This window comes from Haliaeetus albicilla, chromosome 13 (genome assembly GCF_947461875.1).
Source record: "Haliaeetus albicilla chromosome 13, bHalAlb1.1, whole genome shotgun sequence".
NCBI lineage: Eukaryota > Metazoa > Chordata > Aves > Accipitriformes > Accipitridae > Haliaeetus > Haliaeetus albicilla.
In genome coordinates, this window is record NC_091495.1 from 42,704,416 (window position 1) to 42,722,664 (window position 18,249).

At 54.6% G+C, this 18,249-nt stretch overlaps 1 protein-coding gene across 3 annotated transcripts in view; it reads right to left on the reverse strand.

The window, feature by feature from the left end:
* The window catches only part of LOC104320094 (hexokinase-2), a 37,385-nt gene that overhangs the window by 4,515 nt on the left and 14,621 nt on the right, over positions 1 to 18,249 (reverse strand). For 2 of the 3 annotated variants that reach the window (XM_069801212.1, XM_069801211.1), the window contains exons 2-17: positions 17,850 to 18,012; positions 10,611 to 10,759; positions 10,097 to 10,216; positions 8,555 to 8,650; positions 8,323 to 8,422; positions 7,889 to 8,072; positions 7,133 to 7,288; positions 6,727 to 6,960; positions 6,198 to 6,502; positions 5,526 to 5,674; positions 4,634 to 4,753; positions 4,180 to 4,275; positions 3,583 to 3,682; positions 3,241 to 3,424; positions 1,518 to 1,673; positions 774 to 1,007 (exon numbers count right to left, since the gene is read on the reverse strand). In XM_069801212.1, the coding sequence (XP_069657313.1) occupies positions 774 to 1,007; positions 1,518 to 1,673; positions 3,241 to 3,424; positions 3,583 to 3,682; positions 4,180 to 4,275; positions 4,634 to 4,753; positions 5,526 to 5,674; positions 6,198 to 6,502; positions 6,727 to 6,960; positions 7,133 to 7,288; positions 7,889 to 8,072; positions 8,323 to 8,422; positions 8,555 to 8,650; positions 10,097 to 10,216; positions 10,611 to 10,759; positions 17,850 to 18,012 (2,546 nt within the window). The remainder of the gene's footprint in view (positions 1 to 773; positions 1,008 to 1,517; positions 1,674 to 3,240; positions 3,425 to 3,582; positions 3,683 to 4,179; positions 4,276 to 4,633; positions 4,754 to 5,525; positions 5,675 to 6,197; positions 6,503 to 6,726; positions 6,961 to 7,132; positions 7,289 to 7,888; positions 8,073 to 8,322; positions 8,423 to 8,554; positions 8,651 to 10,096; positions 10,217 to 10,610; positions 10,760 to 17,849; positions 18,013 to 18,249) is intronic. The other variant, XM_069801213.1, reaches the window with a different exon arrangement.

Genomic DNA, 18,249 nt, shown 5'->3' on the forward strand with positions numbered 1-18,249 from the left:
GCCAGCCCCACAAGGAACAAACCACTTCACACCTATCATCATAGCTGCATTCAACAGAGTCTCAAACAGTGCTACAGACACAGAGGAGAAGGATGGAGAGAGAGCTGCTAGGTAGGAGGCACTGGAAAGCATAAGTCTCCATGCTTCAGCCCAAGTCCACAGTTAACACAACATAATGCTGCTCTCCCTCCACTTAGGACTAAATCTGACCCCTTCTCTAGTCCCACCAAGCCCCGAGAGCGCTAATAAACCTTAGTAGCCCTGACCAGCCGCACCTGGGGGGATCTTCAGAGCCCTCCCTCTACCCATGGGCCCTGAGCCCTATTTAAGCTCAGCCCTGTGCCTTTAGTCCTTTTCTGAGCAATGTTGTCCTAGGAGTACTGGCCTTCAGCTCAGGCATTGCCCTAGTTTTGCTTGGCTGTGGGCCTTCTTCATCCAGATGATAGACTGACTTATTGGTTTACACCTGCTTCATCCCTGTGATTTTGCCTGATGATCTGGACTCCTAGTTGAACCTGGTCACCATCTTTGGGTCAGCCTGACCTTAGGTACTGGGGGACTGGGTCCTGGTGCCCCATCCTTTAGGGAGCAGCTGGCTCCTGCTGTGCCTCGACAGTTTAGATCACTCTAAAGAGTGAGACCTTAAAATAACTCCTCTCCTCTCCAACTACCCCTTGAAGCTTTTCACACTGGCTCTTACTTAGCAACCCATCTGCCCAAGATGGGCAGGTGCACCAGCTTGGAAGATGACCGCGGACCACCGAGCAACTCACTGAGGGTGCAGCTTGTAGAGGGTCCCATCCACACCGACCGTGACCTTGAGGAAGTCCAGCCCGCGGTTCTCCCGGATCTTGTCCACCACGGCTGCCATGCCAGCCCCGCAGAGCTGAGCTGCCCGCCGGGCCACCACTGTGCACACCTCCTTCACGATGATGCTGTCGTCGCATGTGGTCTCCAGGCCGAGGTGCTGGAGGATGGAGCGGACTTGGAGCAGGGCCAGGCAGTCACTGGGGAGGACACGAGGGCCAGGCAGCGTTAGGAGATGGAGCAACTTGGATGTGTGGCTTCCCCTTTCTTATCTACATCCTGCAGAACCCAGGGACTTGCAGCTTGGGTGATACTGACTGGAGGGGCTCTACAGCTCCCCTCTAACCTCAGCTTCCAGACCTGGATGTGGCTCTGGTGTCACATCCTCATCAGTGAGGCTATTTCAGGACAAAGCCATTGACTGGGAGCAAGGCAGCTATTTAACCTGTGGCCCCTCTCTGTCCAGGGCAGAGGATAAGAGGCATCTGTGTTGCCAACACCAGACAGTTTCCTTGTCTCTCAACACGGGCGCTGTCAGAACCACATGGATTTTGCTGACTTATCAGCATTGTACTACCCTGTGTCATCCTGGCTCCAGACTGAGTGCTTGGCACTTCTCCCACAAGCCCGGGGAATGCTCTCCCCAAAGTACATCTCTGCTCTGATCTGCAGCTGTAAGACCAGTCCTCACCCCACCTGTTGGACCTCACCTTTCTATCTGGGACAGGAACTTGGTCTCAAAGATCCCTCTGGTCTTCAGCCTCTCTGAGATCCGTCCCCGGAAGAGCAGCCCTCGCTTGGTGAAATCCATCAGGATGTTTCGGACGATCTCCCCCAGGTACATCCCGCTGATCATCTTCTCAAACCTGGGAAGGAGAGGGCAAGGCTGGACATCAGGATGAGAAGGGACACTGGGTCTGGATGGGGATCCCAGCTCTGCCAGATGCCTTTGACGCAAACCCCTGGCCTGACACCCTGGAGCAAGTCCTGCAGCACGGTCCCCACGCTGCAGGCAGGGGACAAGGGACACATCGGTGTGTTTCAAAACCAGACTCTGCCCTGCTCATCATCCCCTGATGCTCCATCAAGAGGCTGGTGGGGCACCACTGAACTGTTCCTGGACACCCAGCCCCATGGATGGTCCCTTCCCAGCCCCCCCAAAGCCACCACGTGTGGTGGTGCCTTTCTTTCGCCCTCTCCAGGCTGATTTATGAACTCGGGAAGGCTCGCTAAGCCTTCGGATAAGTGTAATGAGTCGGGCAGTGAAGCGACCCTTGGCTGTGCCAGGAACAATTACCCAGGTAAGACAGGGAGATACGCCGTGCATCTCAAGGACTCCTGCTTGCCGGGCGAAGGCGGAGGTACGGGAGTAGGGATAGCCAGTTCTCATAACAACCTGCAGGCAGTTCTCTGTCGTAACAACCATGAGACATTACAGTCCTCCCCTGACAATCCTGGAGCACCCTGAATCTATGTTTTGAGTTATTCTCCAATGGTCTCAGAATTTTCCAGCACAGCTGGGATTCTAGCAATTTGTTAATGATGAAAGTCAATCATCTCCCAAACCTATAAACAGCGGTGCTGAGTGAGGCCCCTTGAGCTCTCCTGGACCGCAGCAGGCTGCAACCAGCATCTCCCTCCAAGTGGGATGCCTCTCGGAGCTTGCAAACTTTCTGGTTTGAGAAAATCAGAGGTCTGTTGCCGAAAACCAACACAACCTGGGCTGATTCTCTCAGCTCCTTGAGGCTCGACCCTTCGCCCGTTGAGACAAATGCCGAAGCGTTCGATGTGAATATTTTCACTGACCTCGAGGAGAATTTTTAACAGGTATGCCTGTTTCTACTCTCTTTTTACTCTCTTACATGTATTTCTTTTAGTGTCTTTATGCATGCATGTGTACTAGTGTGAATAGTCCATAGTAAGTAAATTAGAGCAAATATATTATAAGATATAAGTTAATACTTTCAAATTTATACTTAATTTACTGTCATGATTTTTATTCAACTGTGAATGAATTTTAGGCTGCTGTTATACTCATAATCCCTTTAGACATAAACCATTGCTCAAGTCTGGGACTAGGAGTTGATCCAGCTGCACCTAGACTCTGACAGGAGTTTAGAAAGCAAGGGGGTCTTCTCTGAACCTCGTGACTCAACAGGAGGGTTTTAATTACCCTTTCCCACATTCCCTTTTACCCTATTATGTTTTCGGTCCCTATATACCTAAGTTTAGTTTGATTCTGATTTAATTTTCCTGTGTGCATTTTATCCATCTACTAAGTAATAGAGTGAACCTTGCTAACGAATTCCGTGAAGTCACACTTTTACACAAATTTCTATTAAATCATTTTTCTATTGCTAATACAATTGGAGGTCATTCTTTAAGCAATCTGAACCCCTCTCTTATTTGTAATTCCCCCGCGACACCACACACCTTTGCTTCCCAGGGTTGAGAGACAGCTCATCCACCGCCACGTCAAACTCCGTCCGTATGTCATCCAAGCACCCGTTGTCACCAAACGCCCCCCATTCCATGTTGACACACATCCTGCCCTCCTCCCCTTCCACCAGCTCCACGTTCCTCATCTCCTCCATGTAACAGGCATTGCTGCCTGTGCCTGTGGAGAAAGAAGCATCTTTCAATGGGGCTGTTGGAGAAGCGGGGTGCAGAGGCAAGATAAAAGCCCTCAGACAGCCTCTGCAGCCAAGAGCACCCCACAGGGACAGGTTTGGGACCGCAGGCAGAGGAACTCCATAAGAAAGCTTCAGTCCTCACCAACTATCAGCCCAACTTCGCAATACGGGTCTTCGTACCCACAGGTCATCATGGTGCCAACTGTGTCATTTACCACCGCGACCACGTCCAGGTCGAATTCCTGCAGAGGGATGGGATTGCATGGGTATTCCTGAAGGACACAGCTTGCTACATCTGCTCCTACAATTGGGAAAGGACCTGTCTGCTGAGCATGGGAGTCCTCCTGGCAACCATAGACTTCCTGCAGCCCCACATGTCTGCAGGTGGACACTCAAACCTCAAGACACAACTGCAGAGGAGCTGGCACGCAGGGATGGCCCTGCCAGAAACAGCCCCCAGGGCAGGAGCTTTGGGTGGTCTGCACTGGGGAGATGGGCATGGTGTCCTCCTAACTCACAGAGAGACAAGTCAGCTCCAGCCCTGGCCAGAAGCCAGCTCTTAGCTCCGGGGTCTGAAAATCCAACCTCTAGCGATGACTAAGGGTGGCTGTTAAAATTCAGACACTCATTAGCCCTGGGCTCAGCCCATTAATTTGCTTTACAGGCCAATTAAAGATGCCAAAGACAGCCAGGATGTGGGAGCAAGCAGCCAGCTTCTCACAGCTACGTGGATACTCACCTCTCTCCTGTGAATTGCCTCCTTCAGCAGGTTCACCACATCTTCCCCTTCACAGCCAGTTGCCTTGAAACCTTTTGTCCACTTCAGGAGAATCCCCTGTTGTGGAAATACCCCACAGTAAATCACCCAGGTTGCTGGGGGGGAGGGACAGCAACCCCACGTCCACCGGCTCTTGGTGGGCACTGCCCGGCACGTGGAGGTCAGATCCTCACGCGCAGAGGATGCCTCAGCTGGGTTGTCTCAAGCACTCAAGGGATCTGCATGTGCTTTGATGCAGCAAGGGGGCTTTTCAGAAGCACCGCCAGCCCCAAGCTCCTGCCTTCCCCCTCTCTTGGGTCTCTGTCTGACCTGCCACATGGTCAGTGATGCTGGTACATAAAGTTTCCAGTGTGCTTTGGCTTTTCAGCCAGCCCTGGGTACTGGACGTGTACGCTACCATGTGGGTTGGGGTTACCTCATCCAGGTTGTTCTGCTGGCAAGGGAAGGAGAATGTGAATCCAAGCGGGAGCGATACGCCCTTCATTCCCATGTATTCCAGGAAGTCGGAGATGCAGTGGACGATGTGGTCGAAGAGCTGGGTGCGCAAAGCCAAAAGGAGAAGTTACCATCACAGGAAGAAACTCAGCTGGATGCCAGCCCGCCTGACCTACTGGAGACGTTGATCCATTCCCAAGCCAACAGGGCTTTGAACAGACCAGGGTGCTGTTCAGCTGCGCTGTGTGAGGTGAGCAAGCCCAAAACAGCTCCTTTTTCATCCTCTTCCCCACAGTGTGGTCATATCACTGTGATACCTCCACCTTGCAGGTCCCATACTGTGCCCAGAAGGGAAGGAGGGGCTAGCGGGGAGGTAAGCAGCTTCCCAGGGGTGACACAGGAATCCGGTCACTCTGCAAGGTATCCCCAGAGACCGTCTGCTAGAAATACTCCCCAGTCCCTGAGCACTGCCTGGAGTGGTTTGCAAAACTCTTTCCATCTGCAAATAAGACTCTGGAGACGTCTCTCACCGCTTGTGTTGTGGTTTCTCTAGCTGGGAAACAGGGATGATGCTTATCTGCCCTTGTGGAGTGTGTGGGATTCGGGGAGGTTCAGTGATGTCTGAGACTAATGCAATTTCTAACTTAAAAACCAGTCTCAAGCTTCCTAAAGCACATTTCAAACTCCTGAGCCTTGGGCAGAACTCACTGCTCTAAAGGCAGGAGAGCACCAGCCTTCTCCAGTCCTGGTTTTGCACCCTGGAAAGCAGAGCAAGGCAAAAACAGTTCCCATGGTCAGCCAGCACTACTGCCTGCCACTTCTGCTGCCAGGGAAGATGCCCCAGTTTTCCACCTCCAGCTGCCCATCCTCACCTCCTCTCCCGTCCCCTGCATGATCTCCACTGGGATGGAGTAGATCTTGTTGTGCATCTCAACACCACGCCTCATCCCGTTCCTGACGCGCACCAGCAGCACACGGAAATTGGTACCTCCCAGGTCCAGGGCGAGGAAATCTCCTTTTTCTGAAACCCAAGAGAGAATCGTTAGGAGAGAGATCCCAACAAGGGACATCCTGAATGTGGCACAAAGCTGATCCAAATCTGCCCTCTTCCTGGGAGAAGACCAGGAACCAAGACGTGGCTGGGAACGGAGAACAGCAGGTACACGTAGGAACGTGATGGCAAGGTTTGCTCCAGACTTGGGGAGATCACAGGGCTTCAAGCCAAGGGGCAGGCGCACACCCAAGCCACTGACAGAACTGGGAGCACAACCCAGGACAATGGTGGTGAGAAACCTGCGGCAGTGAAAACCACAGTGAAAGCCAGGCTTTGTGTTAAGTCAAGTGCAGAACGTCCTGGAGGCTCAGCCACTTTTCCCAGTATCATACTGGAGGGTAAAAAGCTTTGCGCCACTCCCACCACGAAGAGGGAACTGGCCATGGCAAAGGTCCCATCCCTTCCCAAAGTGGTGCAGATGTTGGGAGTAGCGATGCTGGCTCTTTGCCTTACACAGGACATACGTGGGCTTATACACAGGGTACATCACCTGTCCCATCTGGAGTTGAGCACACGTAGGTGGGAAGCATTTTCACCGCTGCCTCTGCGTGCGTCTCCTTGCCCAGCCCCTTCTCCATCTCTATCCTCATCCTTTGCTTCACCTCCAGGAGCTGCTCATGGCTCAGCTTGAGCGCCTCCAAAATCCTCTGCCGTGCTTTGTGCTGGGCGGCCAGTCTGTAGGCCACCGCTGTCACCATGGCTGCCCCTTTGCCACTTCCATCTTCTGACCGCACAAAACGGATCTCACAGTCTGGTAGCAGCTTCCGAACTGTCTTATGGAGGCGCCGGGCAAAGCTACGGAGGAGGAAAGAGGACCTGAGTATGCCACCGCAGGTGATGTGACCCTCTGGGGTTGTAAACGACTGGGGCCCCTTTGGGATCCAAATAGAGGTGCCCAGGGGAATATTTGGAGATGCTCTGCTTGTGCCAAGCTTTATCCACTGCTGGCAGGAACAGATTTGTGCTCTCTCACCCTCTCTCTCTCTCCCCACCAGCCTTGCCTATCTTCATGGACTCACTGAGGATGCTTCTTGTAGACAGAGCCATCCACACCAACCGTGGACCGCAGCCGGTCCACCCCCTTGTTCTCCTTGATGCGTCGCAGCACAGCTGCCAGGGTGGCCCCGCACAGGTTGGCCGAGCGGGTAGAGACGATCTGGCAGATGCGGTGGGTGGCCACACAGTCTTCATGAGATGGCTCCAGGCCCAGCTTGGTGAGGATCTCGTGGGCTTTCTGCAGTCCTTCTTTCTCCCTGCACATCAAAGAACAAAAAAAGGATTCATGCCTGGAAATCCAACTTTTGCCACCTGAAGTGTCCTGGTTTGCTCAGATGCTGGATAGCCCTGTAATGGGTCCTCTTTTCCCCCAGCACAGATGTCAGGAGATGGGCTGGGACCCCAGGAAACCATCCGGATCCTACTTACTTCTCAATAGCAGAGACATATCTGGTCTCAAAGTGGCCAGTAGTGAGCAGATCTGGTGTGAGCCTTCCTCCAAACAAGAGCCCTTCCTTGGCCATCTTCACCAGGATGAGTCTGACCAGCTCTCCCATGTACATCCCACTGATCATCTTCTCAAACCTGCCAACAGGGAAGCACAAGATGCATTTGTTTGGCTGCGTGTGCCATGAGGTGGCCACAGGTTGACCCCTAAAAACACTTGGCAGCCTTCCAGGCCCAAATGCAATCTGGGTAATCTCTTTCCACAGTAGTTTATCCCATCACTGAGAAAATAAAGCCATGTTGACATAACCATCGTTCTGCAAGAACTTATGGCTGCATGGAGGGGGTCTGTCAGTTTGCAGAGACCCCCCCCAAATCCCACCCATGCTGCCAGAAGCCATTTGGGGAATGGGAGATCTGTAGGACTTGGATGTGGACATTAGGTGGTGGTGTTTGCCTTGGCTGGCAGATAACTTCATTGGCGGGAGAAAGAAACAGAAATCAACACATTCAAGTGAAAGGCTCACAAGGGAAGCAAGTGTTGAGTGGTTCAGTTGGGTGTACCAACCCAAACTTGTGATACAGTCCCTATTTGCATTGGTGGCGCTGGCACGGCGGAGGACGTGGTGACCTAGTTAACTAGGACGACCTCTTCGGTCCCACTAATGCCAGCGCAATGGGAGGACGGACAATGCAAAGCAAACCCCAAGCCTGAGCCGAAGCCAAGAATCTGCTTACAATTGTTTGCCAGGGTTGAGCGAGCCCATGTCTATCTCGCGGTCGAACTCTGTCCGGATGTCGTTGAGCACACCGTCGTCACCGAAGGCCCCCCACTCCATGTTGATGCACATCCGACCTTCGTCCCCTTCCACCAGGTCAATGTGCCTCATCTCCTCCATGTAACAGGCGTTGGTACCGGTACCTGAACCAAGCAGCGTGACACGGTGAGACAGGATGCTGCCTTTCCCTTATTCCCCATAATTACCAACAGCCAAATGCACCATAGAAAGCAAAGATGGAAGAAGGCGAACATTGGGCAATGCTGGTTTTCTAACATCGCTATACCCTTTCTTTTTCCCCCAAAAGACCCTGAAACCTGCAAGAAATGTGATCTCCTTCTGGAGTTCATGCAGAGGTGGACCCCAATTCTCCCCCCCCTTGCTGCAGCTCACCAACAATGAGGCCAACTTCACAGTTATGATCATCATAGCCACAGGTCATCATGGTCCCAACGGTGTCGTTCACCACAGCCACAATGTCAATGTCAAAGTCCTGAGATGGTGGAGAGGAGAGAGATTGAGTCAGCATGGCCAAACCAGACCAAAACATCTCTGCTGTCACGGTGGAGCCTTAAGTATCCTGTCCCACCCCCCCAGGAGGTGACAGGCCTGCCCAACCTCTTACCCCTCTTTTCTTGATGGACTTGCGCAGCATCGACACCACGTCTTTCCCCTCCACGCTGCTGCATTTGAATCCCTTCGTCCAAGTAACGAGGATGCTCTACGGAGAAAGAGCAAGAAGGAATGCTTGGAGGACTGACCCACCAAGCCACGTGTCTCAAGGGCTCCCTGGTGCAAGGGAAGGGCTGGGTGGACACACAGGTCAGTCCTTCCCTATTATCAGCTTGCAAGCTGTGGTATCAGCAATAATTTCCGCGTCTCTGCGCAGATAAAGTTTATGGCCGCGAAATAGCACACGAGTTGCTCATTGCTCCTGCTGGCAGGAGGGAACGTGATTCCAGTGACTGGGTTTTATGGAGCCCTGGAGCAAAACCTGTTCCCAAGCCTATGGAGAGCTCCTTGACCCATCCCTGCGGGATGGAGGTCTCGCCATCCCCTGTGGCTAGAGGCATCAGGTGTGTTCCCACCCAGCAGAGCCATTGCAGTCACCTGGCCGGAGGCTGAGCTGAGCCTTGGGGGAAGGGAAAGGACTCAGTTGCATCCAAAATCTCCAGCCCTAGAGCCCCAGATGCCTTAGTGAGGCAAACGCCCGCCCTGCCTGACAGATGGGGAAACTGAGGCACAGAGAGAAGCAAAGCAGACGAGGTCACCGGGGACAGATGCTTCCTCTCTCAGCTTCTCTTTTTTTTTTTTTTTTTTTTTTTCCTTTTTTACAGCCCCTGCTTCTACCACGAGGAAAGCATTAATCTTCTTCCTCATTACTTTTGCTGAATCGCTCAGGCACAGGAGCATGACTTGCCCCATCCCTGGTACAAAATGCCGCTGCGTTCCCCACCCAGGGAGGACGTGCTGGATCGCCAGCACGCCATGGAGCCGCCCTCCTTTCTGATCCTGCCTGGGAAGCCGGGTGAGATAAGGGCAAGAAAAGCACCGCTTCCCCCCCCCCCCCAAGAGCAAGAGCCAGGCAGAGGCCGTGGGTGGCAGGCGAGGGGCCACGTGCCTCAGCTGGGCTCTGCTTGCCGAGATGTTTAGTCTCCCAGCAAGGTCACCAGCTCCCAGCGGAGAGCTGGTGCAGCTGAGCGGAGCTGACAGCCATCGATTCCCGGCTGCCCGGAGTACGGCGAGCAGCTGGGGCAGGTGACACCCCCTCCCTCCCTCTCCCTGCGCTGGCTGCGTGATGGGGAATGTGATGCTCGGCACGTCTGGGCTGCCTTTGGCTGCAGGCGGCTGCTCTCGCCCGCCACAGCCGCTCTCCTTGAGCTCTGTCTGCAGAGGGGAAAAAGCTGCATTCCGCAGAGGCATCCATGCACAGCGGAGCTACCGGCACATTAAACATCACCTCCCAGACCCCTGCAAGCCCCGGAATGCACCTTTTGCTCCCATCAGCACCAAGACCTCACATGCTACCCAAACCCAACGAGCCAAATTAAAAGCACAAGCTAAATTGGTGTGGGACAACTATTGCTCCCAGCGAGAGCTCGCCCCCATCCCACTGCATCCCAGGCTCAGCCACAACCCTCGGCAAGGAGGCAAGACCTTCACTCACCTCATCCAGCTTGGTCTGGTGACACGGGAAGGAGAAGGTGAACCCAAGGGGGAGTTTCTTGTCTTTGATTTTCAGCTTGTCCATGAAGTTGGCCAAGCACTCAGCAATGTGGTCAAAGAGCTGAAATGAAGGCAAAGAGTGAGCCCTTGCCCTGCTGTCCCGACTAAGACGATGCACCGGAACAGTGCCGGCATCCCTGCCTGCTTGAGGGACCAGTGGTCTGTCACCCAAATGACACCTCCATGGTCCTCACCCATCATGGTTACTTGGTGTCAGGAATTAATAGCTCTGGGCAAAGGAAGGCAAGGATCTACCTGGATCCTGCCGGGCAAGGCAGCAATAGGGTGCTGCTCCAACCCCATTACACAGCTCGGGGTTTTGGGGTGACACCAGCCCTCCCTTCAGGCAGGAGAACTGCCCCAAAATGGGTGGTTCCCCCCATGGCAAGGGAAGCCCTGGAGTTGGGGGGCTGCCCAGGAAAGCAGGGATGGAGGGGGAGAGGGGTTGAACCCACCTGCACCCCGCTGCCTCGCATGAGTTCCTCAGGGATGGCGTAGATCTGATTTTCCATTTCAACCTTCTGCAGGCCGTTGTCGGACACCTTCACTCTCAGCACACGGAAATTGGTGCCACCGAGGTCCAGTGCCAAGAAGTCCCCATCCTCTGCGGGAACCCAGACAAGAACAACCATTTAACTCGGCAGGTCCCTTTCAGCAGTATCAGTGCCCGTGCCAGACAGCCCCAGAGCAGGCGAGGAAGTAACCAGCCACCTCACAAATAGGAGGGTAAGGTATGACTTTTTAAAATTATTTTTTCATTATTTTATTTATTATATATTTGGTAGGTTTTTGTATTTTATCAGAGCTGTGGCTGTATTTCCTGCCCTTCCTCTGCACCCCTGGCACCCCCATAGCTGATGAGAGTTCAAAGCAACATCTTTGAGACGTATCCTGATGCCCTGGGTAGGGCATGCAGAGGCAGTGGCTGAGCTAGGAGCATGTCGGCTGGCAGGAGGACAGATCCCACCGGCTCCATCCAGACAAGCCCATGCCCAAACCGACAGCGCTCCCAGGGGAGGAGAGCTCCAGCCTCGGGCTCCATAAGGAAGAAGGCGGCAGAGACATTCCTGGCCCTATTGATGTAGGATGCTCATGAAAGCTCCTAAATCTCCGGCCCAAGCAGTTAAAACCCTGCTAGCCAGCTGTTGAAACACTAGAGTTTGGCTAAAAATTTGATACATGGAAAAAAAACTCATGTTCAGGCTTGGCTGCCGCAGTCCAGGACAACCTTCCCCTGCCTTGCCCCAGGAATCCCATGCACTCCTGGCATGTGGCTTCTCGCCGAAGGCAAGATTGAAAGGTGTAAGCAGGAAACCAGGGAGGAAAAAAAATCCAAAAGACCTTCAGGGCCTCATTGCTGTCTTCCCCAGGCAGACGTGGGAAGCAATTTCTCCATTGGTGTTGGCCAAGAGGAGACCCGGGTCCTGCTACCTCCAAGACCCAAGGGCTGAGCCCAGCAGGTCTCACCTCCTATTTTGTTTTTATTGTACCAGGCACCAAGGCAGCTCGCTGAATTTTGGACCAACTGAGACCTGGGATGTGGGAAAAGTGCCAAGCTGGCTGTTTTAAATACCTAGCAGTGTGGGGAGAGGGATGGGGGAAAGCCCTCTATCAGCACTGTTTGATTTCTGAATGCATTAAATGTGCTGTGCTGGCTCCCCCGGGCAGATTACAGCGCCCGGGGGCCGCATTGTGCCCGCCGATGCTTTTACAAAGGGGCTACAGTTGAAACAAAAAGTGTGGTTTATTAGTATTCAAATGACACCAGGCCAGCCAGCATCTCCAGTGACTCCAGCTGAAAAGGCAGCTTGCTGTCCAAGCCTGCGGGGCGTCCATCTGTCCTGGCGTCTTTCCTGGGGCTGACCCTCGGAGGACTCGGGGCGAGGGAACTGGGGACGGTGACAGACTCTGAGCCTGGGCTGAGAGCAGCTTTATAAAGTCCCTCTGCGGCTGAAAAGGTCTATTAAAAGCAGTCCTCGTGCTCCGAGGAAATGAGATGAGGAATAAGAGGGGCTCAGAGGTCTTGAGCAGCATTCAACAGCCTTGCCGCTCAGGATGGAGAACGGGGGGAGCACTGGGGGGAGGTCAGTACATGACCCCAGGGGTGATGCAGGGCAGGTTGGGTCCCGGCTCTCGGTGGTACCAGCCCATGCCAAGCCCCGCTGTACAGGCTGCGATGCCCTGGCTGCAGTCCCGTCGATTAAGGTTATACCCCGAGATCAACCAGACGGCGAGACGAGGAGATGCCGAGGCAGTTACACCATTATTTTAACAAAAGCTGAAGTTCAGCTGAGTCCCTGTACGGGCTCTGGCCAACCCTCGCATCATCTCTGGAGCAACACGCACACCCCCTGCAGGAGCCGTTAACCCGGAACCATGGAGCACTCCAAACCTGGACCCCATCAAAGCTTTGCAACTCATCCCTCCTCGGGTAACACCCTCAGCATAGCTCTGAGTGAGGCAGCGTAGCCAAGGGCCGTCCTGTTCAGCGCTTACGGGGTCGGAGAACAGCACGGGAGCTGGCGGAGCACCAAAAGTTGGGGCCGTCAAACCCTGAATATTCATTTCTCCTCCTTGCCTTGCACCCGCGTTGACCCTTTGCAGGGATGAGGTTTAAACCAGTTTGGCAGCTCGTTTTGCAGACTGTCTGCCAGCCACAGGGCATGCCTTGGCCCTGTCTCTTTACACAGGATGCTGAAAAATGCACCAGGAAAACCCTCAGCGAAGCTCCTCGCTGTCCTGATGTCACCGGTAAGCCCACTGTGGGGATTTAGTCTCGGCCACAGATGGGCAGAGCTGGATGCGATGCCTGGCTGGGCACAGCTGGCACCAAGTTCTGCCCCAAACACGGGTTGAGCCATACTCCTGCTTCCCTTGCTGTCGACACAGATGCCATTCTGCTTGCTAGCGGAGAATGAAAACTACTTCAGGAGGCTGATAAATATGCCAGGGCTAGGGATGCTTGAGCCAAGATGGTCACAGGTTGCTCAGCTCCTTGGAGATAACGTGGGGAGCCCAGGAGCATCCCAAAAACAAAAAGGCCAAGGAGCCACGGATGGGGCTGTCCTCTTGTCCTGCCCAGCCCTCCGCATACCCAATATTTTGGCCAAAGCACCCCTGTGAGGCTCGTTGCCCACAGAGCTGTATCAAACCAGCTTTCCTTTGACCTGCCGCCCGCCGACCCTCACCACAAAGCAGCAGCGGGACCCAACGTAACAACCAAAAATCCCCCTTACAAGCTGCTCAGCAGTCACGGGGAGAGGTACAAGTGGTTCGAGTGGTGACTGCTGAACTCAAGGGGTGGATTTCCAGGCGGATCAGCTTTGCAGGTGGAAAAAGGCAGCAAAATTTCCCAGGCTGAAGCAAGACAGCTGCATGATGGCCTCCACTGGCTGATACCACATCTGGGTCCTCCCTCTGATTAGGGCTCCCTTGTTACGTGATAAGATAGAGGCTGCGATGCTGAGCTCACAAACCAAACAGCAAGGGTAAGCATGGAGCTCTGATTCTAAGGGTCTGTTTGCTCTCAGCAAACCACCTAAAAGTGCCTGTTTAGTGCCTTTAAAAAAGCCTGCGCTCCCTGGAAAAAGCATGGGGCAAAGCGGGCAAAGGAGCTCTGCCGTCCTTAGAAATGCAGCTGGGGCCAGGGGACCGGAGCATCATATGCCAGAACATGCCCCAGCATCTTGGAGGTCGGTCCAGCCCTCCCATCTCAAACCTCAAGGCTTCCAACCTGACTGCAATCCCATTTTGTAGGAATCTTTGGTCAAATCGGCTTAATAAAAAAAATAAGAGGAAGAGAAAAAGCTGGAGCAGGTCCAGGCTCTGCCCCCCAGGGAGACGCAGGAGAAGGTGGAGGGTCAGACCCTGGCATTTCCCACGGCGAGCCCTGTCTGCGGACGCCCTTGCCAGCCCTACCCTGCCTCCTTTCAGCAAGTTGACAGGCTTTGAGCAGAAGAAAGAATATAAAAGCCCTGGTGCTCGCATCAGCATCTCTACCGAATTAGCGCTGGAGAGCAGCAAAGGGGCTTATGATGTACTGGGCATGAAATACTGGGGTTGCAGCAGCAAAAGATCTGGGTTTAACCTGGTGGTTTGTTTTGGACAGAATTGGGTCCAGCAAAGAGCAACTCACACTGACCACAGCAAGAGTCATCTGGCAGTGATTCCCCAATGCGATTTCTTGCTGGGGACTGCAGTAAATCACCCCGCAAGGGGCTCTGGGCATGAAAAAAGCATTTTCTTTAAAGCCTTTCAAGACCATGGGCCATGCGAGCTGGTTTTGTTGCAGAAGCAGCTGGTTATTGGCAGGAACTGTGCCCACCGGCCAAGGGAAGGGTGTTGCGAGGAACCATCCTTTGAATTTCCAGGGGTTTGACCACCAAAGTCCTGCAACATCCTCCTGAAAACTCCAGACCATGGATATCAGCTGCTGGGGCTTAACGGAGGATGCACCAGCAGATCCTCGTGTCAACATCAGCATGGAGGAGGAAACGCAGTGACACTTGCAAAGCCTGGAAAAAACAGGAGAGGAGCAGGGAGGAAGGTGGTGTTTGCACTAAGCAATGACAGCCCTTGCTCAGAGTCCCTGGGGCTCCACGGAAAAGTTTATTTGGGGTCTGTTTTCCCCCACCAGCCTGCAGTACGATGCACACTACCACACTGCAAGCACGGCACAGCGGGCTTTTTGGTTGGAGCTGGAGCCAAGCAAAGCAAGGAATGTTGCTTTTAGGAGAGATCCCACTTCAGAAGCAGAAATTCCCCCCCGTCTTATTGCATCAGGAACGGCAAAGCCACCAAGAGCCAAACCCACGCGGCACTGAGGAGAGTGGAGTGGTCGGGAGCCTGGTCTGTGTTTTGACTTAATCTCGCAGATGTGACCTTGTATTTCTATAAGCACCTCTCATCCGCCTGGATCCCAGGGAGCTGCTGGCTGTGCGTTAAACGGGGCATAATCCGAAAGCAGAGACGACTCGTGCTATAGCAAGGAGGCGAAGGAAGGGCAGGGATGCTTTGCAGGAGGAAGGTGTGGAGCCCCTGAAGCCAGCGTGGCACCGGCATCGGGGCAGAGCTGGCGTGGCCACAAGCAGGGCTGGAGCAGAGGAATAACCTGTCTTTCGGGTGAGAGGCAGCTGCTGATACCTGAAGTGGGTGGGAGCGGGACTTTGTGCCCAGCCGAAGACAGACTTTGCCCAGAAGCTTCAAAAAAAAGCAGAAGAAGGAAGGGCGCACCCCTGGATGTTGAGCTCTTCCTGAGCTGCTGTCATGCCGTCTCGTCACAAAGCCAATGTGCCAGGGGAGCTGGCACCGAGCCCCCACCTTGGGCTGGCCTCAGCTTGCCCCCACGTGCCACCTTCCAGGCCTCCCCCCCCGGCCTGCAAAACTCAACAGCAGAGACACCAACGCCGCTCACGGCCTGGATCCAGCTGGAGCCATACAGGGAATCCCAGCTCTTGGCTCCCCAGGGACTTGCTTGAAAACCTCCCGCTTTCCAGTTCCTGGGCAGCTGCAGCCCTGTGCCTGCCCCAGCATCCCATTCCCGTAACATTTTCCGTGCTGCCATGCCCCTTTCCCCGCTGTGCTGAGCTTGGTTTGGGTGAGAAATGCCAGCTGGGACACTGGAGAAGCTGCAAATCAGGAGGATATGGTGAAGGAAGCCAAGGCTCATTCTTTTAAGGGCAAGGAGAGGGATTGCACCTTCTCCCTAATATGGGTCAGGGTGCTGAGAGCTTTGCTGCTGCCTCTTGGGAGCTCTGACACACGCTCCGCCAGCACCCAGCACCTTTGGCTGCAATAGTTCCCATGCCCAGGGGCAGAATTCTGGCTATCCCTATAATTAAAAATATTCTTAAACATTTAAATAGATTGAAATCTCCATCCTGGGGCAGGCAGCCAGGTCCAGCTTTTGGGTGTACGTGCACCGGGGGGGGCCGAGCACACAGGATGCAGCAGGCAGGATGGCTCTGGGTGCAGGGATGCTTCAATGCTTAAAGGGGGCTTATAAGAAAGATGGGGAATGACTTTTTAGCAGGGCCTGTAGCAATAGGACAAGGAGTAATGGTTTTAAACTAAAAGAGGGCAGATTCAGACTAGATATAAGGAAGAAATTTTTACAATGAGGGTGGTGAAGCAGTGGCACAGGTTGCCCAGAATGGTGGTCGCTGCCCCATCCCTGGGAACATTCCAGATCAGGTTGGACGGGGCTCTGAGCAACCTGATCTAGTTGAAGATGTCCCTGCTCATGGCAGGGGGGTTGGACTAGATGACCTTTAAAGGTTCCTTCCAACCCAAACTATTCTATGATGCCTGTGACTCCCCAGGGACTTGTCTCCTCAGACCTCACCAAGATGTTCCCAGCAAACACCCACCCAGAGCTGGCCGGTGACTCAGACCTTCAGCTCATCACCTTGGTCTTTGCCTCGAGACAGCGGACAGCCAGCAGCAATGGGGTTTTTTTGGCTGTTCGAGCACGGCTACCTCTCGGGTACGCCCTATTTAACACCATCACTCAACCAGCAGGCTCACACCGGCTCGGCATGCTTCTCAGGAGAGGAAACTCCAGTCTGCCCAGTCGCTGCCCGCCAAGGCCAGGTCACTCGAGACTCCAGCCACAGCATCTGCTGGGACCCGCTCACCCCGCAGAAGCCAGGTATGAAAATACAGCGGTGGCAAAACAGCTGGGGATGGCGAGGGAAGGGCAGATGGGTCTTTCCGTCAGCTCCCTTCCTCTTTTTCCACCTTTTCTGCTGGCTATCAGCAGTCTCTGTCGCTGAGGTTTTGCAAGGACCTCCATGAAGGTGCTGATGCTGGAGCAACCCCAGCTCCGAGCAACACCAGCCAACGGGACCGACTGGCCCAGGGACTTTCTTTGGGGCTGCTGCCAGCCCAGATTGCGGAGCCAAGGGCAGCTCCGGCTGCTCGGGGCTCTCTGTCCCTCCCTGCCCTTCAGCAGCTAGGACCGCTTCACCGGCTTCGAGCACCGGGAGACTCGGCAGGTGCTGGGTGGCATCTGCATCCCACTGCATGCCGGCGGGCAAGGGGCAACGCTGCAGGAACCGCGACAAAGCTCCTTCCCGAAAGACCAAGCTAGGAGGGGGAAGCACAAGGAAATTTCCCATATGGATGCTCAAGGAAGCAGTTTTTTGGGTTGAGAGGAGCAAACCAGAGCCTGAAACAGGGCTGCGGCCAGCTGGGAGTGTGCTGCAGGCAGGCCAGCTCCTGCCAGCGCGGGAAGCAGGCAGAAAGGCCATATTGTGAGAAGCCGAGTCTGAAGAGCCCTCTTCTCCTCCTGTGGCCCTCGTGGCATTCAGACAGTGGCTGGCACCAGTGCCCGCTTCAGCGCTAATGAAATCTGATGAGCCGGACCCGTGACTGTCTCCATCCTGCCAGGAAGGACACACGAGGGCTGGTTCCCACCCTCCCTCCCACCAGCGGGAACTGGGAGCCCCCCCAGTCCCAGCCCAGGGCGGGGGGGATGAGACCTGTCCCCATGCTAAGCCTTGCTCAGCAGAAGCAGGGTGAAGCCCCAAGGACCAGGAGTGAAGGTGGCCATGGGTGCTATCCCTGCTTCGGCAGTGCCGTGAGGATGGGTGGCCCAGGCTTTTCCTCCTGGCATGTGTCAGCAGCTACCGAGACCTCCCCACCATGCTCTCCCTCTGCTCTGCCAGGAGGGAGCATCTCCCATCTCACGGTACCTGTCCCATCCGGGGTGGATCTCACGAAGGTGGGCAGCATCTTCACCGAGGCGGTGGGGTTGGTGTCTGCTCCCAGCCCTTTCTCCATCTCCTTCCCAAAACGCTGGGATACCTCCTGGAGGGTCTCCTCGGAGAGCCGCATGTGGTACAGGTACTTGTCGATCTGAAAGGTGGAGATAAAGCAAAAAAAGTCAGCTGGAGGGTTGGGGACATGGGCACAACCCCCGTGACACATTCAGGACAGTGTTCAGCCCCTCTCATGTCTGCTGGGGCTGATGCAAGAAGCAGGAGCAGGTCGTGACCCACCCCGAAGGGCAGGACACGGCTGCGCCAGCACATTGCCGACACGGCACCGCCAGCAGTGCCGCAACAGCTTATCTCCACGCATGCCAGTAACGCC